Below are 26,435 nucleotides of genomic sequence, written 5' to 3' on the forward strand. Positions count from 1 at the left end.
ATGTAAGTTATGAGAGGGTGAAAAACATCTCAGAATGTTACTGCACCAACACACATACACGCAAACCAGCCTGAGAGAAACAAACACTCTCTCCACACAAATATTAACATGCACAAACAATTCCCGCCCTGTGGTGTACGTCCCCAGTGACAGAGAATTGATGAACGAAATCATGATTCCGTCACCATAACATCTGGCTGCAGATCCAGCTTCAGATCTGTGTTTTTGAACCAAATCCGTCTCACCTATGCCTCAAGGTGTCATTGAAAGAGGCAGGGTGTTGGTATATCCTGCACGTTTGGCTCACAGCACTCCACTAAAGAGCCGTCAGTGCGGAACATTCTGAATAAAGAAAGTCATTTAGCTGCATTTTGCTGCCGGACAGAGAATAAGTGATTGCCCTGGGCTCCTCTCTACTTGCTCTCGAAAACAAAGTCATAATTGAGGTCTTTGTAGAGGAGAACATTAGACTGTGAAACATTTATGCGCGTGTTCGCCTGCCGAATAATAAGAATGCCGGCAGTGTTGTCTTTTTAGTATTAAAAAACACAAACATTTGCACAAGTTATTTTCCTTTATTACCAAATGCAATAATGAGATGTTTGTGCTACCAGATGATTCTAAGAGAGTGTTAACAATGTCAGATTTACAGAAGTGAGTAGGGCCCCATGAAAGCAAAATTTGAGCTAAAAAAAAAAAAAAAAAAAATACAGTATAATATGGATTGTCATGGAATTTGGCATATTTTGGATGAATACATCATAAATTATTATTATTATTAAAATTTAATTAAAAAGGAATCCAGGACACTTAAAATGTCAATTGTTAAAAAAATTAATACATCTGTTAAATTTTGTTTGTTTGTTTTTTTAACATTCTTACTCATTACTGAAATGTAATTTTACAATAAAAATGTAAATCCAAAATAAATACCTGACTTAATAAATAAAAAGGAAAAAAAACTTAATTAAACTAAATTAAAACAATAAAGGGAAACAAAGCGCCTAAGTCAGATATTCTAAACTAAATCTAGTAAAAACAAAAATCTAAACTATTGGCTGTAAAATTTTATATTTAATGAGTCAGAAGCATTGAAATAAACATAAACATATGTAAATATATTGATATGTCTTATATCTTGTCTAAGAACCAGTAGCAAAGTCAGTGGACGAATAGAGGGATAATTTTCTTGTAGATGTTAAGAGAAATAAATACCTAAAGGTTATATTGTCGAAGAAAAAAAAAAAAGTCACGGATCTCTGTGTTTATCAATTATAAATTGCCAGTCACAATAGTAGAAAACCAAAGTCATAGCTCTTAGATATACACCTCTTATTCAATCCTATTTCATTATCATTTATAGCACTATTGTATATACGATTGTTTTTTTTTTTTTTTGTCTGCGTGTTGGTGTCTCTGTGTACTGGAAGCTTATGTCACTAAAACAAATTCCTTGTATGCGCAAGCATACTTGGCAATAAAGCTCTTTCTGATTATGATTATGATTCTTACATCTACTGTTTTAAATGCATGCTAATCAAAGATACTTAAGAGAATGCCATAGTAATACTGCCAAAACATATTAGGGAGAGAGGGGGAATTGTGAAAAGAGAGGAAATGATCACGTGCAAACATCCAATATTAGCAAATAAATTAATCTAATATAAACCAAAACCAAAATCAATGTATCTAAAAAAATATTAAAAATAAATGAACAAACATGTTATTGTTATAGTCCAAAACACTATAATAATACCATGTCACATTTTGGCTCTGTGTCTATATGCTGTATGTAGCCTTCATTATTCAGTTGTGGAAAAGAACTAATCTTTAAAACTTTAGTGGGAGATCCACATTAGGACAGCAGCCGAATCTTAATCTCAGTTTTAAAAGAAGCTGTCTCTAGCACAACCCTGTTGACCGCTTCACTACTGAAGTAGGAAAAGGAATTAAGACATTATTATAAATTCCAGGTAAACAACCACTTTTCACACATGCATAACAGTGTTGTGGAGAGGTGTTGGATGTAATGACAGCATTTACTGTTTAAATGCTAATATTTACATAGGTGAAAATTTCATTAAACTAATTGAAATCTTTTGTTTTAGCCATTTCATATGTCATGTAGCATGTAACTCCTATGCTGTAGGAGACTGACATATGACAACACTGATTGGTCGATGGCACCAAATGACCATGCACAAGTCTTCCAATCCTTCAACTGTTGTGATGGCAAAAGGCAGCAGAGAAGAAAATTTAAGTCCATTTCATGCTTTCAAGAGCCTTTTAAAAAAAAAAAAGGATCAAACACCTTCAAAGCACATGGGTACTTCTGAAAAACTATCAATAGAAAAAGATGATTTTTGAATAAAGATGGTTACTACATGACATTTGCAATGACAACGTAAGATGCAACTTCTCAGAAAAAAAAGTACAAATTACCAGTTCAGAAGCATGTGTCATCCTAAACCAGACGGTAGACTCCAGACATCATCAGTCTAGACAGTGTTATTTTTTTTTCTCCCCTAAATCAGGAAATACTCTTGCATTATGGACATGATAAAAAAGGACATGACATTTTGGTATATTATAATTAATATTATAATGTGTTTTAGAAACTCTGTATTGAAATGTATAATTCAGAAACAGCCGCAACATATGTAATACAGAAAGGCTTTCTAAAGAGGTTTTTTTTTTTTTTTTTTTTTTTTTTTTTTTTTTTTTTTTTCAGACACATTAATGGGGAAAAGCCAATGTTATAAATGGACATCACATCACATATTATGGGATATTTGTGAAATATATGTAACTGTCAGGACTGAAATGCAAAAATCATAAAAGCAACATTTGCTCTAAATGAAGACTGAACTAAGAGGTTAGTAATATATAGGAAGTTTCAGCTATGAATGTTGTTTGTGTAACATAAAAAAAAAATACAGACTAATTAATTATGATTAAGTATTACACAGACACTAATTAATTATAATTCTAAGAGGTCTTACATTTGCAGAAGGAGGAATTGATACAGCCTAATGTATTAATTAAATAAAAAAATAAAGAATAAAAAAATAAAAAATATTGAATTAAATATATATGAGCGCTGCACATTTTAAAAGTTAAAACATGACACTGTTTCATGTTCTACATCCTTGAGGTTTCAAGGCAGTTTGCAATCTATCGAGCATATTATTATTTATTTATTCATATTATTATATTATTTATGTATTTCTGTATATATCTTTTTTATTTATTTATTATTATTTTTTTGACAGCCATTTCTCTTATCATTCTTTTTTTGTCCAAACCTTCAATAGGTACAAATATGGTAAGGTACTTACAGCAATTTTTCCTATTTATATAGGACAAATATGTTGTCTTTGCACCTTTTCTTCATGAAAGCTCCTTAAAACATGCCCACTTTGAGACAAACACCCCTTAAATTAATAAAAGACTTCATATTTCTTTCATACAATATAATCTGCATATTGGCCAACTGAACAAAATAGGCGGGACATTCTCTAAAGCCGTGTGAAAGCCAAGAAAGAGAGAGGGATTTCTTTAGAATGAAATGTGATCTGTATTGCTTTGTGAGTAATGGAGGCAGATTCAGTGTTTCATTAAGTTGGCCGAAGTGATGTATCATCCCTCTCTTCTCAGTAACGTTGCATTAACTTATTAGCTTTACTCTCTCAAACTCGCGCTCCCGTTTTCACTTGTTCTCTCTTTCCCCTCGTCTGTCATTGAAACATAATCACCCTGTAAAAGCAAAGATAATAAAAGCAGAGGGAATAAATGACCCTAAGAGACACAGGGAAAGAGGGAAAGAGACAGTTTACAAGATATTTGCTTCCTTAATTTTGTCACTATGACTCAATAGGCAGACTGACAGTGGGTCATAAATGTGGTTGTGAAGGTTGCATCTGATATGTGTGTGTGCGTGTGCGTGCTAGTCAAGTGCACATGTGTGCATATTTGTATGTGTATTAATGGCTCTCTGCATGAATGCAGACAGTTCATTACTGAAGCTGTCCTCTATCCAATGATAAAGCCTTTTTAATTATGCTTCATGAAACAATATTAAAGATTATTGGGGTGTGCCTAATTTTTCTAGACAGTGCCACTCCTCTCCGGGATGGATGCCACCGTGGGACGGATGAGAATGACTGATGGCGGAGTGAACTTCAGAGACATGGCAGGCAGGCGCTTGAGAGAATTAGGGCTTATTCAGCTCTTTTGGTCCATCTAGATGAGAAGCAAGACGTTACTGGCATTTTAATACCGACAAATACTTTTAGCAGTAATGCGTGAGATGTAGTGTACAGTCAGTCAGTTTTTATGGAAATTATTTTTGCAATAACGATAACTGATTGTACATTATCCATCAATACACTGTGACTCAGCAATTACAAATGCAGACATTACTGTAGCGTATCAGACCCGAACCAAACAAATTAAAGAGTCGATCGGGACTGTGGTTGGAACACGAGTCAAATTCCTCAGAAAGACAACAGGAGGTTGTAAATCATTCCTATTAGAACAATTATTGTCAATTTCAATTCGGAGAAGAGGTTGTCAAATTTGGGGCAAGTAATCAAGATGCAATGCCGGCCAGCACATGTAAACCTATGAGAGTAATGCACAAGATCCTTGGATTGACTTCCCCCACCTAGCAGAAACAGACTGAAATTCCTTAGGGGACCTTTTAACCTCTGGTCTCCACAGAAATCTTTATGTCTGAGAATGGCACAAGAACTGTCTTTTAATGAACTCAAAAAGACTTATAAATGAATATCAGTCCATTGCTTAACTCCATATTCATTTATATGTAACCCACACATTTGCCTATCATGTTTATAATCACGTATTGTGTATGTCTTTTAAATAACTATTGGATAGCTCAAGGATTCATATTCATGTTTGGTATATATGTGTTTGAATCTGTTAGCTTGAAACAGTCCTGACCATCAGTTATTTGTCAAATGTATCATATTCTTGTTATAGGAATCATCTCCAAAATTAGACCCTGCAAGAGCGGGAAAATTCAGACCCTGTGCTTGATAAGATAACATATGATTTATGATGCCCCCGAGCAAAGACAATATCTAATTGGTCAAGACAACATTTGAGGTGGGGCAAACAGGCCAGTTTAAATACTTAGGACACCAAAAAATCCTGCTTTTAGCTTTTAACTTGCGTCTAGCTTCTGACAGTAAGCGTTCTTTGAACAGGGTTCCAGCGTGCTTCGGCCTGCATGCCTGCTGCTACTTAGCCACGATGAGAAGAAACACCTCCTAGTTTCGTCAAACTTTACTTCTGTTCCTTTACTTTAGTTTTTTTTTTTTTTTTTTTTTTTCGTTTGAGAGTTTCATGTTCTGAGTTAAGTTTTGTAACTGCGTGTCACTGAGTCTGACCTCGAGTGCCCGTTTAACTTCAACCAGCCACACAATCCGCATTGTCAGCCAACGCCCAACCACGGGCTTCCAAAGACGTCACTTCAACGACTACTGAACTTCCAGCCAATCAGCAACATCGGGAAACCCCCTTTCAAAGACAACAAAGGAAACCCATTTACACAGGAGACACAAGTAACTCGGTATATCTAACGGTATAGCTAATATAATTTTAACCTCATTGAGGAACTCAATGCGAGCGCTAATTGCGTGATTGATGGCTGTTCATGTCTATGCAATTTAACGTACTGCTGTAAACTTGGGATTCCACATTTTCATTCTCTTAAACTCATCTTTCCCTAAATTTCTATCTTCTTGCAACTTGTGTGAATGTGTGAGTGTGTGTGCTTATGTGTTAGATTAGTTTATATGTCTTATATTTATCTAATAAAGTCTTATTCATATTGAAAAGAGAAGTATCTTGTATTTTGTGCTTACAAGTTAATGTCTTAAACTGCCGATCTTGTTACTGTGCTAATTAATAGTGTTTTCACTATAGTTTGGATATTAATACTCAGTGCAGATTTGATGTTAAACGGCTCGTTCAGTGAATCGCAGGGTGTCTCAGTGATCAGCCGTGAAACAGTGATTCTGTTCAAATTCCCTTGAAATCTTAAATGATTCCCTTTGAGCTAAATTGACCAGTTTCCCTTACATTACATATGAATTTTAAATGTTTTATGATCAAAACAATAATACATAAAAATAAATAATAATTTAGAAGTTACAGTTTCACTGTAAGAAAAAAAAAGTGTGTAATTTTTATTGAAAAAAAAAAAGCCAATGCTGCAGTAAAACCTATTAATTAGCTAAAGGAATAGTTCACCTCAAAAATGTCAATTCTGTCATCAATTGCTCATCCTCAAGTTGCTCTAAACCTGTATGAATTTCTTTCTTCTGCTAAAGACAAAATATATTTTTTAAGAAATACAAAGTTCTGACATTAAATTCTAGATGGCGCTGGCCCTCAGCTGTAGCAGTTGCATTGCGCTTCAGAAACCCTACATCTTCCCCAGCTCCACCTGTATAGATATGCTACATGGTAATCTCATGTATGCTATATATGCAGGGTCACAGCAGCATGATCTTTAACCTGTTAATTGTATTTTTTATGTAATTTTATTTATTTATGTTTTTTAGGGGTGCAATGATAAATCGATTCGTGGATCGATTCTGCAATTTTCAGAATGCATTGAGTTTCTCTCTGGAATCGATTCTAAGCTTAGTTTGACAGTTTGACTATAGATAGAGAAAATTGGAAGATAAAAAATAGGAAAATGTTGGAGGAACAAAACATTTTGAAAAAAGGATTAAGACCAGACAAGAGGTAGGACACACGTAAATATCAGAGCAGAACTCAAGGAGAAAACTCAAGGAGCAGGAAGGGCTCGAATCGGATGCTGAAGTTGGGTGGCTTCTTTTTAATAGGTGAGTAACGTTGATTTTGCATCGTTTCACACAACTTATCTGTGTTGGCTAATGTTTGAATGCTTGTGTGTCATCTCACCCTTGTTTCCATGATTGTCATCAGGGTTGTGAACGTATGTGTAGGGTGAAGATAGAAAAAAAGGGGACAAATCATGTTGGGGTATGGGCGCGTTTCTTTTGGTGCTATCAAATATCAACATTTAGCAAAAATCACTTATAGTGCACTTTTAAGAATGTCTGTTTCTAAAGCACTCAGTTCCATCTGCTGTTAAAAACTAAGCTCAGAATCGATTCCAGAGAGAACCGCGATGCATACAGAAAAATCACAGAATCGATCCACAAATCGATTTATGGTCACACACCTAATTTTTTCAGTAACGCTTACTGGGGTGTTTTTTGTTACATTTTCGGTTATTTGTTTAATTTGAATTTGGTTTCAGAAGAGTTTTTAGTTACCCTGATGGTGTTTTGTCTGTGTATAGCCCCTTTCACACTGCACGTCGGACCCGCAATATTCCCGGAACATTGCCGGGTTGGCTTCTGTGTGAAAGCAACCACGTCCCGGGATTGATTACCGAATTGAACCCGGGTCGGGGACCTAGTAACATTGCGGGGTTCGACCCGGGACGAGCGCTGTGTGAACAAAAGCCAGATCTAATTCCGTGTCTAAGTGATGCGTTATCGCGCGACTCTTTTATCGGCCGTTTTGAAGGAAGATCAACATTCGCGACGAAAACATATGTGCAAACTGTAATGAAGCAGAGATCAGTTAGTTCCTCACTTTCCGCTCTGACGCGGAGATCGTTTGCTTGCTTCAGTGAAAGTATAACGTGCCTAGCATTTTCGACTCGTACATTACACGTCACACGCTGATGTCACGTGTCGTTACGGGATCTGCATGGGTTGTGTGTGAAAGCACGCACATATACCAGGTCATCACTGGCAGTCTGAAAGTGCAAAATCTAGCGACCCGGGAACAATTGGAGGAACACTTCACCTGTGTATTTGCTGGAATGGTAGTGTGAAAGGGGCTTATGATCCTGTGTAACATAAACATACAACTACAGACAATGTTCTATGGATGGGCCACTTACAATGAGCTCTGATTCATCATGTGGCTCTCTATTGTACTGGTGGTTATTAGTGAAACAAATTCTGGTAATTCTAATAGACTGGTATTTTAACAGTATATCAGTTAAGATTTTTTTTATTTTATTATTATTTATAAAAAATACAGAACCAATGAAAATGTCACCAAGATAGGATATTTTTTAAAGTGTGTATATTATCTTACATTTTCTGAAAAGTTGATCACAATGTATAAAACATCCAATGATGCAGCAATATTACAGTTACTCTATATATATATATATATATATATATATATATATATATATATATATATATATATATATGCATACATGCATACATACACACATACATACATAATATTAAACAGTTTGCTACGAACATACTACGAAAATGTACTTTTACTTTATGTCCTTGTTTGTTTGCAAATGCAAAGCATGCTCAATGCCTTGAATACATTTAATTGACCAATTCACTTCAAATAATAATAATACAATAAGCAGTTTATTAAAGAGGATCCACTTGAACAGTGCATTTCAATGGGAATTAATCTAGCAAAATATCAAACAATTAAATAAACTTAATCTTAGTTATTAAAATAAAGAATCAATTCAGAACAAATTCCTTTGTCTAATTAAACGTGCTGATACATAATTAGTCTTTTATTAAAAAGAGAATGTCCGCAAACACTCATAAAGCCTGACAGAGAGAGGCTGGATAAGACGTGGGAGGGAATGTGTGATTTTTTTTTTTTTTTTTTTTTTTTTTTGCTTTCATTTTATAAATGTGATTACCCTGGACTTATTTCAAAACAAAATTTTCTCAAATATTAGCTAATGTGAATTATCTCTCTCTCTCTCTCTCTCTCTCTCGCTCTCTCTCTCTCACACACACACACACACACACACACACACACACACACACACAAGCACAAGCAAAGGCAAGCCACACAAAGCATGGTCTGCACTGATGCATTTAATCAGAGGGGCATTTTCAGTGGAGGGAAAGTAATCATTTTTGCACAATAAGGTCCATCTGAAAACGTCCACTCACATTTGTGTGGTGGCAGCATGCAGCCCAGTGGATGCATTATGTATTCCAGTGATAGATTAGACTCATAGTATGTGTGCTACCCTCTTGATGCTGAATGTCACCTTCTTTAATCATTCTTCCTCAAACAAACAATTTGAGTCCACTCTATTCCAAAAAAAAAAAAAAAAAATTAAGCCCAACTGAAGAGAAACCACTCCACTAGGAGTGCTGTGTCATTTAGAGAATGAATTGCAATCGCTGACGCAACGAAAAGTGATAGATGCATGTGAGAGGTTCCTGGAATGAAAGTTCACATTACATTATTTTTATAATTATCATAAGAAAATCTTTCAGCACCACTGGATATGATGGTGCAAATTTTATGTAATTATGCACTTCCTCAAATAAGATATAATTAGAGTTAGCCCCATTCCTTGCAAAAAAAAAAAAAAAAAAAAAGTAAAATGTTTATTGTATAAAATATCATAGACTAACATAAAATTAACCTATCAGTGTAATTGCCAAAAGGCTCACTACTATAAAACACAGACTGACATTCACGACCATGCAAGCACACAAGGATTAAAAACTGTAAAATCAGTAGGCCTTCTCATTACACATTAAGGGGTTTACCAGTAGTTTACCAGCCCACCATAATAATATTTTCATTTTTATTAGCAATAAGTTTTATATTTGTAAGAAATATTTGAAGAGTTCATTTGCAAAAACAGATAACTCTTTTTTTTTTTTTTTTTTTTTTTTTTTTTGTGCATTACAAGTATTATAAATCAAACTGCACTTAGGTTGTTTTGATTAAAGGGCTGGTTCATTGCAATTTCTCTTTTTTAATGTTAGTGTGTAACATTGCTGTTTAAGCATAAACAATAACTGCAAAGTTACGAATCTAAAAGTTCAAGGCAAACTGAGAAATCATCTTTCAAATTCTGTCAGTTTAATGCCTACAAAAATGGCTGGTAGGGACTATGAGTTACTTCGCAACATAACAAACCCAGATAAATCTTAAGGACATGCTGGAAAGAGGAAGAGGAAGAGAAAATTAACGTACCTGTAAAAATCTATTTATATATTAATTGTGATTCTGTATTTATTTATTTATATATTTTTTAAATGCTGTCACTATGCCCTCCATATCCAAAGACTAACGTAGGTTCTGTTCAATTTTGAATTAGTGCCAGTGCTGACAGCCTCTCTTGACTCATTGTTGACCTGAGGTATGTTTTTATTATATTTACTAGTTTTATTAGTTGCCAACTAATTATATTAACTCAACTTATATAATTTAGAAGAGCTAAATAAACAATGTCAACTAAGTGCATGTAATGATATTTATTTATATTGATTTGTGTGCTCCACACTGGCAGCAAGACACAGTACCCAGTAAAGCAAACTAATCATGGGTGACATGGGTTTTCTTAATGAAAAGTCTGTAACATAGTTTGGTTAAAATCCCTCAATGGTAGTGTAAAAAAAAAAAAAAAAAAAAAAAAAAAATTGTGACATTGACATTTTCTGACCCTGTCAAAAACAGCTCTTTTCAGTGCAAGCCATTTTGTAGCATTTTCCTTTAAATGTTAATGAGCTCTGCTGACCCCGCCCCTCTCTTCCAGCTGCTCTCAGAGAGACTGTTTACTTTAGCCACATTCATCGTGAAACCTGCTAATTAGCACATTACTAGCAAAGGCAATTTGCAATGATTCATAAATAAAAAAAAACTTATACTCCTGTTGGTGAAGCTGGATCACAAATGATTCGCGTAAAGATAAAAGCATTTACGTAGATTGGGGGCACAGTCACTTCAGAAACAAATTTAATCCACTACATTGTTGTCAGCTCAGATGTAGGATGTAAATGACAACCGCTATGTTCAGTATTACATCTAACAACTGAACACCTCAATCGCTTAGGATACATTCTTGTCTACATCTGGTATGTCATCGAAACAATGGTGGACTGGTGACTAAGGTAAGACACTAGTCCAGTCTGTGCTGAAAAGCCACTGTCAATCAAACTATCATGGGAGGGGCTGTGTGTTGTCACAGAGACAGGCATCTGAGATCGGCTCGATTTGAGAAAGAGGGTGGATTTTAACATTATAGGGTGGTTCTGTACACGCACTACCATCACACATTTCAGTGCAAACAACTTGTAAAAGTGCATGTAGCATCTGATGACCCCTTTAAAGCACAGCTGTTTTGACATTGGCTTGTCAGATAGTTTGCTTCATCCATTGCTATCTTATCACCTTCAATAGTGGTTAAATTTGGCGGATTCAACCGCATAATTTTTTTACACTTACGTTTGTCATTCCTGGAACAGTATACTTGGACGGTCCTCTGAAACTTTTCTTTAAACTGTGAATGTACTGAGACACCAAGCAAAGGGCGCTTGCATAGTGGTGCAACTGTCCGAGCTTGCTCACATGAAAACTGCTCATATAATCAATAAATAACTACACAATGACTAGCACATCCAGTGTAACACGAGAGGGGGCCCCCTAGGGGGGATGCAGATATATGGCTTCATGTTATATTAATAATGACATTTCCAATTGTTCAAATGGTCAGCTGTCGGGGGCCCCAACAAAATGCGGTGCCCCAGGCAATTGCCTGCCTTGCCTGCCCTATTGCTACGCTTCTGATTAAATGTCATGGATCTTGATGGCTTCATGAGCATGCTGCCAAAAATGGAGGAAGTTCAGGAGTAGGGGAAACAGGACTGAGAGCAATGGTATGAAATTGGTCTGATGGACTGCATTCTAAACATCAGAAAATCCCAGTACAACAGAGGTGGAGAATGAAAAAGATCTAAAGATTGAAAGGATGAAATGACTGGTTCTCCCAGAGAGCATCGCATGTGCCCTGAATTCACTGATATGCTCCCAGATGTCATGGGCTACCTTCCTCTGATTGGCTGCAGGAGACTCATTAGACTGTGTCTGTGAAATGCTGTCTTGCTGCCAAAGAGGACACCTAGAACTGCTCAGAATACGAAGATCAGAAATCAAAGGAAACAGACTGTTATGAAAATCTGTGGATTTTTCTTTCTTCTTCTTTTCTTTGTCCTAATAAAAGTTTACTTTCACATTCCTTCTTTCCTTTTTCATATTTCATAAAAAAACAAATGTATAATTAACAAATGTAAATATAGATAGATAGATAGATAGATAGATAGATAGATAGATAGATAGATAGATAGATAGATAGATAGATAGATAGATAGATAGATAGATAGATACCAATATTGCCACTAGATGGAAGCATTGTGCACATTAAAGAGCATATATTTAATTTTATGTTTTCCTCTATCCAGCATGATCTATTAATTAGATTGGATTAATAATCGCAGGTTATTGTCAGTTATTTGTTTGAACTTTTTAGGCGCACCACTTTAATAAAAGCATTGATTCAAATATTAGACACTGCATATTATTTAAAAGAAGCACTGCAGTGCAAATGGCTTATAAAGAAAACTTATAGAAAGGAAGAAAAAATGAAGATGATGAGCAGGAGAAAGCATTATCCTCATTATGTCCAGATTGACGGGTCTCAAGACACTTAACATTTCTCATGATGAAAATATCTCTCCTTCCCCCTTTGGATTTAGATCTTGGCACAGGCAGATATCAAGAGAGCCATCCCCACTTCTCTTATTCCGGGGATGTTTATAAATTTCCTTAAATGTCCATTCAGCCACTGTCACTTGTTTGCTCCCAGAATATCTAAAGATCAATTGCAGCGGATGTCACTCTGCTCCCATAAGCATGTTGTACACAGATTAAGTATGTTACATAAACCAGGGCTTTGCCGCTCTTCTCCCAAGAACACATTTCTCTCAGAGTGATGAGTATATGCGGTGGAATAACCTATGCTTCTGTGAGTACAGTTTATTTGGAATAAAGAGATTTACTTCATAATGCATGCTTGTCAAACAAATAACTCACTCAAACCAGCCACCTTACACAGACAGCAGAGGACACTTAAACCGATTGTGACAATTTGAGAGAGAGAGAAAAAATCTTGTGTTTCTATAATACAGACACACAGGAAGTCCTAAACAAACTTGTTTGCACTACCGTTCCCAGAGGAGTTGGAGTATGTTGTTAAATCAAGTTATTCAGCAAGCGCTGAGTGTCCCTCTGTGCTCTCAGCAACTTGCCTGTGTCCTCACTGTTGAGAATATGAAAAAAAAAAGAACAGACCAGAACAAACTATTCTTGGCACAACCAGCTCCCAGTGCTTGTATCACTTTTTAATCTACTCAAAACCATGTATTAATATAATCATAAAAGGTTAAAAGGCATGTAGAAGTGTTATTTCATCACCATCAAATTGATCAAACGATTCTAAAATTGAACTTATATGAAATGTAAACAATGTAAAAACCCCTTTTAAGAGAGGATCCCAGCATGAAAGATGCTTTGATTTGCCAGAGTACACTTGAAAAGAGTACCGGTTAAATAAAGTCGCTGGCATTAGTTCCTCTCTATCAGGATGAATGCTGCTTTCAAAGACTGGATTCCTACCTCAGCCACAACAGATAAAGACACCATGTGTTTTACATTCAGCGTTGCACAATGTAAATGTGTATCATACAGCTTCTAGTAAAAGGCTCATACTGTGTTAGGCCTCAGGGAGATGGAGGCTTTGCTTTGACCTGCATGCCCGTCAAGCTCTCGGTTGCTTTTCTTCCTTTCAGATGCTGTGTGTCACATGGACAAGATCATAATGTGATATTTTCCATAGGTTTATTAAGGTATGGTCACATTAGAGAAATTGTGTTCGAAAAAAAGGTCCTTTGTCCAGTGTCAATAGTTTAGCAATGTCTAAAGTGATAGCAATTTACAATAAGGTCCTATTAGCGAACGTCAGTTCATGTATTTGTTAACATTAGATAAAGAAAATACAACTGTTCATTAACTCTAATCAGTTGCTTAAAAAAAAGTGTTGGTCAAAAAATCCAAAACTTTTCTTATCTACATAAAATCCACAAGATCCACGTCTGTTAATGTTAATAGGGTTAACAAGTTAATAGAGTTAAAAGAGTCCATGACACTTTCTTCAATGAAAAAGTCCAACATTTTTTTTTTTTTTTTTTAGAACTGTTTTAAATTGCTTTTGCTCATAAACAGTACTTGATATGTGTATATTATATTTCTCTGCTGGTAAAGACAAGACTTTTTTCAGTGAAAAAAATAAATATTATACAGGACTCAAATTACTTTGAAGCAATTATTTGAAGTTAAAAGCATCTTTATGGATGTGTTTTTTTTTATTACAAACATGCAGTTATTTGTGTCACAAGATGTAAATCCATTGATTGGAGTCATGTGGATTATTGTGATGTTTTTATCAGCTGTTTGGCACCCATTCACTGCCAGAGTATCCAACTGTGAGCAAGTGATGTGATGCTAAAATTCTCCAAATCAGTTAGGATGAAGAAACAAAAGCATCTACCACATTTGACCAACTTGAACCCGATGTAAAGTCTGTATAGGCAAATATTTCAAACTATTGCAGATCACATGGATTCCTGTCGAAATAACTGGGTTCCGCCCATGAAAATTCATGTTCAATGTGACCACACCTCGCTGCTTCTCCAGTCTTCAACGCCATCCAAAAGGACCAAACACTAATGTACCCAGACACACATTTCAGATCGGCTATTTCTTCCAGAAAGCCCTCTTTCTTTCCTTTCACAGCTGTCAGCTCAGACTGACTGTAATTCAGACAAGCATAGCTGACACTAAGAGCACGAGGGCATGTTCAGCCCGAGCTGCCCAAGACTTCCTCCTTGAAGTGTAAATGAGATTTGTGGCTCTTGGGATCCACATCATGTCTGTAACAAAACTGTGTTGGTGTCTGTTTGACCTGAGATGGAGGGTAAAGCCACATCAAGAGGTCTGCAAAGATGCCGGGGTTTAAATAAGGTGCAAAGCGAACATCGTGACCAAAGAGCAAGGTGCTAAAGAGCATTTTACCCATGAGACACAGCAAGTCTGGCTGTACTTAAGGCATTTGAATATGATTTTACAAAGGTGCACTTTGCAAAAGGAAATGCCAAAGACAAGTTTTATTACATGCCCCTAGCCATTTTATTTTTGCACAAAGGAAATGTTAAAATGACATGCTTTATATTAGATAGAATTATGTGAAGTCTTTGTGTGAAATTTGCATAATGTACCTAGCACAGGGACTTTATTTCTGAAAGTGAAGGTTAATTTATGTTTACTGCACTTTAGCTTCCAAAGGTTTTGTCGAGATAAATCATATACATTTTAATAAATGTCAACGTGTAGAAATGTTACGGTGGCTTAGAGAGCTGTAACAGCGCTGACGGTTTGCCTACTCGTGGAGCTCTCAAGTGTATCTTATAGTCTGAAGAACAACAATATACGGTGAAAAAGAAACAAACATTAATCTGACACCCTTTTAATATGAACTTTTCTAGCTAAGAGGAAAAAGGGTTGCATTTAGACTAAAGCAGTTCTGTGCTCATCACAGCATTACTTAGTTGTCAGAGGCTAAGTAATGAAAGCAGGAGTGGAAGGAATTTGCAAAAGATAAGCTAACAGTAATGGTATTCCTGATGAATTAGAGGAATACCAAACTCATATTTCTATAAGTGCATGTTTCTTCAACATTCACATTTTGCCCTCTGAAAAAAAAGTAAACTGTCATAAAAAGCACTTTTCACAGATGAACACTATCATTTTTGTAAACATCTTTCCAAGATATATATTTTACACTACATCTCATATTACATAGATACATATATCATTTTTAGAAGTGTCAGATGCCTGTCTCTTGCTATAGGCTACCTATAGGCTTAAATAAATAAATAAAAGTCACCATTATTTATGAAGCACTTTTTACAATGCAAATTGGGTCGAAGCAGCCTTACATTATTAAACAGGGAAATAGTATGTTGAAATAGTGTACCGTTGTCCTCTGGTCAGACCAAACCAGCAGTTTAATTCTAGGTTGAAACAAAGACAGATTGTGCAGAGGACTCATCTGGTTCCCGTGGTCTTGTCCCGATTGGCGTCTAAGTGAAAAGACCTTCGAAGGGACTCTGTCTCTAGTTGACATGTTCTCTGCTGACTTCCAGAGCTGTCGAAAGCGTCTCTAGGTGCTGATTCACCATCTGGACTATTACGGCTTGTTCCGGGTGGTTGCAGTGACCATCTGATCAAGTTACAATCAGGATCTGGTTGCTATGGTGACCTCGGATTAAGAAGAATCAGACTTATATTAGCATAGTACATTGTGTGTTATGGAAAGTGTTGCTGGTTCTGGTTGATCTAATTAATACAGCCTAACAATCCTTTAAGGGATTTGAATATTAGAAATGTGTTAGTGTGTTATGTATAAGTCAGGTTAAAGAGATGGGTATATATATATATATATATATATATATATATATATATATATATATATATATATATATATATATATATATATATATATATATATATATATATATATATATATATATGGTAACAAGTTATATTTACCTTCATATTTCTTCACACATCACATCTTATGTTTGATTATTCTAAGATATTTAATATTATTCTAAAGCTTCGACTTCAGAATAAGGTTAGAATAATAAAAAGGATCCATAAATGGCATTTGAAAAGAAGCCAAAATAAATTATGTAGGCATGGTGAAAAGTCTCCATGACAGTTTTAAGGTTGAAAAATGTTTGTTTTAATAAAATAAAAAAAAAAAAAAAAAAAAAAAAATCAACCTCTGCTATATAAAAGTGTCTGACGTTTATGAAATACTGAGATGCTAATTAACCAGAACGGACCTGGTCCTAAATTATTCATCAAGACCAAGAAGTTCAGAAAAATCATTTTAAATATCATGTATAGTAAACAAAACCTCATGGGAAATGTAAAAACCCCATCTGATAAGGCATTTAAGACTATATCGTGGCCCAGAGGTAGTGGCACGTCCCCTTTATCAGCTTGGGTACTTTCCCCATGCCGAAGAGAAGGTGATGCATTCTTAGTTCCCACAGTCGGATGATTTGGCTATTAAAAAGTCCCTAGCCTCTTTTAAAAACTCCTCTCATCTATGCTTAAGCTTGACATGCTTACATATTTCAAAACCCAAAACCAGAGAACATAGACTACTGAAGTCAAATATAGCTGAGTTGCTGTAAACAAGCAATCACATAGTTTACTCTAACTGGTGATGGAGATGTATTTGATCTGTTCTGTAAAAGAACACAGAACATTCCTTTATACCAAAAAACCTTATGTGTGACCCTGGACCACAAAACCGGTCATAAGGGTCAATTTTGACCCTTTAAATTGAGATTTCCATTGAAATAAGATTTCCATTAAATTAGAATTACATTGATGTATGGTTTGTTAGGATAGGATAATATTTGGCCGAGATACAACTTCTTGAGAACCTGCAATCTGAGGGTGCAAACAAATCTATATTGAGAAAATCGTCTTTGAAGTCATACAAATCAAGTTCTTAGCAATTCATATTACTAATCAAAAAATAAGTTTTAATATATTAACAGTAGGACATGTACAAAATATCTTAATGGAACATGATCTGTACTTAATTTCCTAATGATTTTTGCCATAAAAAAAATAAATAAAAAAAAAACAAATAAAATAAAACAATTTTGACCCATACAAAGTATTTTTGGCTATTGCTACAAATATACCCCAGCGACTTAAGACTGGTTTTGTGCTCCAGGGTCACATTTTGAAAATCGTCTTTAAGGATGCTCACTATGATGGTCATTATGAGCTGTCACTAAAAATGAAAAAAATATTTTGTGTCCAAAGGAAAAATCATATGACGTAACGGTGAGTAAATAAGGACAGAATTTTCATTTGGGATAAACTTTCACTAAGAGTCCATGAAACTCTACGGTTTGATCGACTGTCTCCTGCAGGGAAGTTTATAATGTCCGAGCTGCCGTTCTCCCCCAGGCTTTTAAGTCAGTCTGTCTATTTCCATTTAAAGCCACTCAATTCCACCTTAACTCTATATAAGACTATGTTATGTGAGCAATGTTTAGAAAAAAGATTATTTTCAGAGTTATCTCAAGGCATCGTAAACTGATTTTAAGTGAATGGATTTGTGTTCTTATTTTGGGCACCAGTAGATGCCATGGGTTTGATTAATAACCAGGGAGGTCAGGGGGTTGCAATGTTCCCTTGCCGAACAAAATGCCTTCCAGGTGCATAGACAACCAGAAATATCTCTATCCGAATATGTTCCCTGAAAAATGACACAGGAGGTACTTTGCTGCTCTCTCATGCCAAGTATTAAATGTACCTGATATTGTCTGATTTCACACTTCAAGTATTAAAACAATATCGTCTAATCAGGACTCAGATGTTCCATGTACATAGAAACCCCTAATCATAATAAAATCACTCTGACATGAAGAACAATGGGGGCTTAATCGTTATGCAATATGCAATATTTAGTATGCAGGAGCTGGTAAAAAAATAAATAAAGAAATAAAAAACCCATGCAAAAACATTTTTTGTAAGCAACATTATTAAGGTATATTAATAAATTAGCTTTATGATCATAAAAAAATATTCATACCCGTTAAATCATTATGTCTCTTTTTCGAATATGAAGTAATATCGGACACCTTTGGGAGTGTCTTTACAACATGTTACTAACAACACCAAGGATTTGGGTTCAGTTCACATGGAATGCATGAGCTGATAAAATCTATAAGTTAAATGAAACTTAAGATGTCGTAAACTAAAAATAAATAAATAAATCAAATTAAAAAACAAATAAAAATTTGCTGATTCAAATTTTGATAATAAGGACCTAAAAAAGCTCTATATTCCTGACATGTACACTTTGGGATTAAAACCTCATGCCTACAACCCAATGAGCTCATCTTCAAACTCCACGGGAGATAATAAAGGCAATGCGTGAGACAAAATTGTGTAACAAAAGTCACATGTTTATGTGGTTTTGTCTGGGTTCAAGTGTAAAGTATAAAGCTTTTATGCAGCAAACAACCTGTGATGTCACACTAGTTTACTGCATGCTTCACAAAATGTTCTTCTACACTTGAATTTTCCTTGATGGCTTGAAAAAAGAAAATAAAAGTAGACAATAACCACATTACCATATTTAAATAAATAAATAAATAAATTCCAGAGGTGGATTGACTAATGACTTTGGAAGAAGGGCATTTTTGGAGTGCAAATTTCTACCTACTGTATTTTAACTGACAAGCTTCAGTATGATTTTTTTTTTTTTTTTAATCAAATTTTAAAATAATTTTATGTCTGTTATTAGCCCATTTTGTATGTTTTTCTATTGTTATACTTTTATACTACTATTTAGTAGTCAGTTCAGTTTCAGTTTCCCTAATTTTAAAATGTCATATTTATATCAATGTTACTAACTGTTTCTTTGCAATTATAAATGTCTTCTTGAATTGTTTTTTTTTTTCTTTGCCAATGAATTTTTATAACTTGAGTTTACAGACCAATATGAAAATGTTATTTAAAAGTCTATGGCATATCGAAACTCTTCAGCATCTCCTATAGTCTTGTGTTTGCTTTTTCAGTACTCCTCTGTTTAAATAAATCAACATTTCCTCAGAGTTTGGACTGAAGCAGGGATGGGCGGTATTAACGCCTTACCCCTGAGACAGAGACTCTTGTTTTCCACATTGAGAGCATCATCAGAATGACATCATTGCTCATCAGTAACTCCTTTAACGTTCTAGTCAATTAATAGCAACCTGACTAAAGCAGCCAACCAACGTGTCAGCAATGGAGATTACTTTTTCGCCAAAGTGAACCAACAAAATGAAGATGAAGTCACACAGTCTTGGGGAAGCAGCTCTTTGGATGCGTGAAGGGACAGGGAAGTTTTCAAACTCTTCCGACTTAAATAGCACAGAGCTCGAGCCTCTCCTCCTGTCGCGTGCAGTCCCGCTCGGCTTGGCTTTGGGGACTTTCATTATCTTTGCGGTGGCCGGAAACATCTTGGTGATACTGTCCGTGATGTGCAATAGGCACCTGCGATCTCCAACTAACTATTTCATAGTTAATCTCGCTATTGCCGACCTACTCCTTGGCACAACCGTGTTACCCGTATCAGCCACATTGGAAATATTGGGTTACTGGGTGTTCGGGAGGATTTTCTGTGATGCTTGGGCAGCGGTTGATGTGTTATGTTGCACCGCATCCATCATGAGTCTGTGCGTAATCTCCATTGACCGTTACATCGGAGTGAGCCATCCTTTGCAGTACCCTAACATCGTGACGGGACGCAGAGCTCTGTTGGCCATGCTGGGGGTATGGATCCTGTCACTGGTCATCTCCATTGGACCACTGCTAGGATGGAAGCAGGCTCCGTCGCCGGACGAAACGGTGTGCGTAATAAACGAGGAACCCTTTTACGCGCTTTTCTCATCGCTCGGCTCCTTCTATATTCCGTTAATTGTTATTCTAGTCATGTACTGTCGTGTTTACGTGGTGGCTAAACGGACCACGAAGAATCTGGAAGCCGGCGTGAAGACGGAAACGATGAATTCAGGTGAAATAACGCTGAGGATTCACAGGGGTTCGCAGGTGCACGAGGACCCCGGCGCGGCAGCCAAGGGTCGCCCGCATCAGGCGAGGAGTTCTCTGACGGTCAAACTTCTGAAGTTTTCCAGGGAAAAGAAAGCAGCTAAGACCCTAGGGGTCGTGGTTGGCATGTTTACGTTGTGCTGGATGCCTTTCTTCCTCACTTTACCAATTGGTAGGTATTTCTTGTACACAGTTACACCCCCCCCCCCCCCACTCCACATAGACCTCTTCATGTGTCACACAATGAGAAGCATATAACAAAATTAAATAATAATAATAATATTGCTATTAATAATTGTCCAAATTAAATTACAGTGGTCTTAGCTGGTTTTTAAACAGGTCTTTTTTTAAGCCTGAACATCTTAAACCCTGCTTTCTTTCTTTAAGCAGGAAAACAATACAGAAAATCAATAAATTGTATAAATGTAACATGTAACAGCTTGTCCTAATTAAAATGTGACTACCTACCCAAACAACATATAGGTCTATTAAATATACCAGTGTTGTTGTTGTTGTAGTTTTTTTTTTAAAGCTTTTTGAAGCCCACGTGCACAAATATATCTAGTGAAAACACACACACTCACACTCACAAATCATTATACCAGTCTGATATGGTCTGCCTTTATAATGCGTATAAAACTGACCAACAGATCAGCTAGGCCAGGCTTGGAGACCAGCAAACCACCTTACGATATTGTTATATTATTTCAGCTAATGTTAGTAGTGCAAATAATACTGAAATTCTTCAAATTCGTGATTCGTAATTACATCCTGCCCTTCATTTTGTTTGCCCTTATGCACTCTGATGCCGTATATATTGTATATGCCTGTCAATATTGTTCTCATCTCATCACTTGGGATCTAAGAAAGGTTAGCAAACATCAATTTAGATGAAACAATCCTCACAAGGAGTAATCATTGTTAATGTTTAATTTAATGCTTAACAAATAATAAAACCATTATAATAGCTCTGGTTGCATCTTGAGAATTTGGTAAGATAAATATAAACATATTATATATATATTTTTTTTTTTTTAAATATCGCTATAATATTTATAGGAACACCACAAAATACAGAACAATTAGGATGTTCCCATACCAATAGGGTTATTATAATAATATAAAATAAATAGTTAAAATAATAATAGCTAATAATAATAATAATAATAATAATAATAATGATAATTTTAAAAAGTTATAATAAAATAAGGAAATTAACTTAAAATACAGTGGAAGAATGCATTCTGTGGTATGTTATATCATGTTATTGAACTAAATTGAGTCGCCTTTACACCCACATGAAGTACACACAAGTGATTTATGCCTTAAGCCTTCTGCAGCTGGATATCTGTGGTCAGTGGGAAGACCACAGAGTAGAGGTTAAGACAGAATAAATCTTTTTGCACTTGATTTCCTCCTCCCTCTCATGGGGCTCCCAGTGTGGGGTCTGCCGCATCCGCAGTTTGGCTGTCACAGCAGGGAATATGAGAACGAGGCCCTGGACCGCAGCCATTCAGACTCAAAGGCAGGTTATTATTAATGAATTAACATAGTAGTCATTCCTGTCCCAGACAGGGTTATCTCAGCAGGGCAGGGAGCTTGGAAGTGCTACATAATTAGGCAACTGTGGCTTTCTTAGAAATTTAGAAAACAAAAACTTGTGGAAAAAAGTTGGGATTTTACAGCACCGAATTATTGGAGCTACAGAGGTCATATTTACTTGAATATATCATGATACAATGTTTTAAGTTAGCAAGTCTGTTTAGACAATGTCAGTCTGTTTACATAGAAACTTGAAAATAATTTGAACTCAAATCAACATTTCTTATTTATTAATTTGACGAGTTCCGTAATAATTCAGGAAGGAATTTCCTGTGCTAGTTTCATGTCTTTGAAATCACTCCCCACTAGCTTTCTTTAACATGGAAGCATGTTTCTACAATGGAAAAATAAATAAAGGTAACTGCAATTTTTTTATTTATTTCACAATTCAAACATTTGTTTTCCCCCTTGCAGTTGTGAGATTCAACACAGAAGGTATTCTGAAAAAAAAGGTAGAAATTTAGAATGAAGACTTCCCATCTTGCAGAGAAAGAATATTACAGATATTGCATTGTGCAATTATATTTTATTTCAGCCACAGAATAAAAAAAATTAAAAAAGTTTTCTTCTTTTTATTGTATGGCAAAACTAAGCATCTAAACTGTAAACATAATTAAAGCAAACATCTATATTATTATAACTGTTTGATTTATCTAGGCTGTATTTATGTAATAAATAATATAGCTAATGTTTATGTAATAGATTTAGCGATACAGCTTGAGAAGACCTGCTCATAATTTTGGCTCATTCATTGCTGAGGAAAAGAATACACCACATACACAAGCTAACAGGGTTTATAAGTTATGTCACATAAATCGTTGATATTTTTCCAAACCTGTCATACTAGATAATGGAAGACAACCCAGTGAGCTACTGACTGCATAAAATTAAACAAAAATAAAAAAACATTGCAAACTTGTTTGCTTCCTCTTGAGATCCTATTATTCTAGACCAGTTACATTCTAGAAAGTCTTTTACTATTTAAGTGAGTGAGCTGCTTTGGTGTTGCTAACATTAATTAATGCCTATTTAAGGTCTTTTCATGACTTCTTTTGAAATGTTACAGACTTCTAATAGATCATTGTCACTTTTATTCTCTTTTGGCTTTCATTCATGGATTCGTTTTTTTTTTTTTTTTTCTTCAGCCAAGTCTCATGGTTCCCATGGTACTTTGAATGCAGTGGGTCAATGCACTAGAGCTGCAGCATTGAGATGCCTCTGCTTTATACACCAGGGATCTCACTCTAAAGCAATTAATGGCACAGATCCACAGCTCTACCACTGAAATGTACTGAAAAGGGAGTAAAGGAACTTTTTTCTTGAAATCTTACTAAATATGAAACAGAAGCAGCTATTTATATAAAGGTTATTAATTAACGGCAGATATCCAATTTATAAAGGCTTTCATACATTTGTATATGAAAGTATTATTCAAATCTAAAATAAAAGTTTGTGTTTATAAAATATATGTGTTTGTACTGTGTATATATAAACGTGTGTGTATTTATACATAAATATAAAATACACAGTACACACATATATATTATATAAACACAAACTTTTATTTTGGATGTGATTAATCGATTTGACAGCACTAATATGGATTGTGGGCTGTTAAACAACCAAGTAAAGATGTATTTACTCTGCTTATTAGATAAACACTTGGATACTAAACTCAACAGGTTCGTTCTAGACTTACATGTAGGTTATGATTTGTTTTTTTTGTTTTTTTTTTTACATGTTATTTACATAACTATGTAAAGCTGGAAATAATTGTAGTTGCAAATCATATTATAAATGTCAAACATTTCTAAACAATCAGTCACTTTGGCAAGTGACACTGTTATTTATTTATATTTTATTTTATTTAAAATTTTTGAAAAAAAAAAAAAAAATATTCAAAATAATTATCTGAAATTCAGACAATTTAAATATTTAGAAATTTTATTTCAGAACATTGTGTTATTTGTTATATTATTATTATATTGAAAGTGAAAGTGACATGACATTCAGCGAAGTATGGTGACCCATACTCAGAATTTGTGAACTGCATTTAACCCATCCAAAGTGCACACACACAGCAGTGAACACACACACACACACCTGGGCAGCCATTTATGCTGCGGTGCCCGGGGAGCAGTTGGGGGTTCGGTGCCTTGCTCAAGGGCAGTCGTGATATTTCCGGCCCGAGATTCAAGCCCACAACCCTAATGTTAGGAGTCAAACTCTCTAACCACTAGGCCACAACTTCCTCAGTATTTTCCCCCATATTGCCACTCCGAATAATTAAAAAAAATATCCCTTTGCTGTTGATTGAATTACATCAATTACATAACACAAACTGTGTAGATGTACTGTGAAATGTTATCTTTATTCTGCGGTTTCTAAAAGCATAAACTTATTCATCCAAACATCGTTTATTGGTATGTATAACCAGTGTGTAATGCATCGCTTGCACTTTCTTTCAAGTTCAAAGAGTAAACACAAAACTTATCTGTACTGTGTCACTATAGTAATTAAGAAGTATTTATTTTATGAATACATATAGTGTTATCCCATATAAATGCAACACTTGGGATTTAGTTTTAAATTAACTTTTTTTCACTTTTAATTTCCAATTTCTCAAAAAAAAAGAAAAAAAAAGAAAAGAAAAGAAAACATGTATTTACATAAAATATAAAACAATTATTAATGTAATTTTTTTTTACATGCTATGTCCAGCTGGTAACTTTGTTCTATTTTTTACATGCTATGTATATCTGGTATTCAATCAATTTTTGGTTTCAAAGTTTTCACACCACTTTGCAACAAGCAAAAAAATTGACAGGCAAGCATTTCTGCCGCCTGCTGGATGCTAAAGTGATGACAGACCTTTAAAAGAAGCACCCGTTGTATCAGCAGGAGCACAATCATGAACAGACACGAATTGTGCCAGCAGGGGGCACACCAGTTATATTGTGTTATGAGAGAGAGAGAGAGAGAGAGAGAGAGAGAGAGAGAGAGAGAGAGAGAGAGAGAGAGAGAGAGAGAGAGAGAGATAATCCAGTGTTATGGTTTATTCAGGGACAGTAATTTCACTCAGAATCACAGAAAAAGTAGTTTCACACAGCATCACAGAAAATGTAACCAAGTATTCTCAGGAATGTACTTCTAAACTTAAATTTTCTCTGGAGAAGGTGTCATTTTCAAATTCTTAGAACTTTATGAATATAAGTAAAATGTGAATCTGGCTTATAATCTGAATAACTTGGAAAACTGATGTTAAAGTATTAGGAGTATAAAACTCACCAATGTGCTCTCTCCTTGCAGTCGCGTTCAACCTCAGCCTGCGGCCTCCTGAAACAGTCTACAAAATCATCTTCTGGCTCGGTTACTTCAACAGCTGCCTGAATCCCATCATCTATCCCTGCTACAGCCGGGAGTTCAAGCTAGCTTTCATCCGCATCCTGAAGTGCAGATGTCACCGCAGAAGACGGCCAGGTTGGAGAGCGTACAACTACCAGGGCTCCCAAATCAGCTCCTTCTACTCACGGCAAGACTCAAAGGACTCTGTGAACTATGGTAGTTACCTAAATGGGAGCCAGAGAACCCTGTCCTCTGCCAACCACAGCCCTAGTTATCATACCAAAGGCCTGTCGCACTTCCAGGAGGACGGACCCAGACATGCCCGGAGCAGGACACCTTCTGTGTTATCTGAGAGTACTTTGGATCATCATCTTGAGCCTGTGGAGGAAGATCCAACCCAGTCTGTAGGCAATCCAGATCAAGCTGCTTTCAGAAATTGGCCTCAAGAGCAACTGAAAGAGTGAGGACGTCGAACTATAAGTGGCACAAGACTACTTTTGTTTTTTTCAGTCGCCTTAACTATTTTCATGGACAAGAATAGTATGAAGAAATCATATTTCTTTCTAAACTATTTAAATCTAGTATACAACCTGGCGTTAATGTACAGCACGGTGTGAATACTCTGGTATTCTGTAACAAACACAGCATTAAAGCAATTGTGCTGAACATTTTTCATTCATTTCCAATACAAAATAACTGATTCCTTGATTTGCATGTTGTATAGCTGCCTTTTAAGATATACGTTACACTGAAATATTGTTCTTTCAAAAGAACATTCTTTTTCATCGTATATGATTAACCAAAGGACATTAATACATTTTACAAAATGGGTTAGAAGCCTTCTAGAATGGAATGAGAAAACAGTTCCCACATCT

At 35.5% G+C, this 26,435-nt stretch overlaps 1 protein-coding gene across 1 annotated transcript; it reads left to right on the forward strand.

The window, feature by feature from the left end:
* Positions 1–19,666: 19,666 nt before the first annotated feature.
* On the forward strand, positions 19,667–26,391 carry adra1bb (adrenoceptor alpha 1Bb). Its single transcript, XM_052574461.1, has 2 exons — positions 19,667–20,785; positions 25,525–26,391. Exons 1-2 carry the CDS (start codon positions 19,846–19,848, stop codon positions 26,022–26,024), a joined length of 1,440 nt encoding a protein of 479 aa, XP_052430421.1. The 5' UTR covers positions 19,667–19,845; the 3' UTR covers positions 26,025–26,391.
* The last annotated feature ends 44 nt before the right edge of the window (positions 26,392–26,435 follow it).

The sequence above is a fragment of the Carassius gibelio genome, chromosome B14 (genome assembly GCF_023724105.1).
Source record: "Carassius gibelio isolate Cgi1373 ecotype wild population from Czech Republic chromosome B14, carGib1.2-hapl.c, whole genome shotgun sequence".
Classification (NCBI taxonomy): domain Eukaryota; kingdom Metazoa; phylum Chordata; class Actinopteri; order Cypriniformes; family Cyprinidae; genus Carassius; species Carassius gibelio.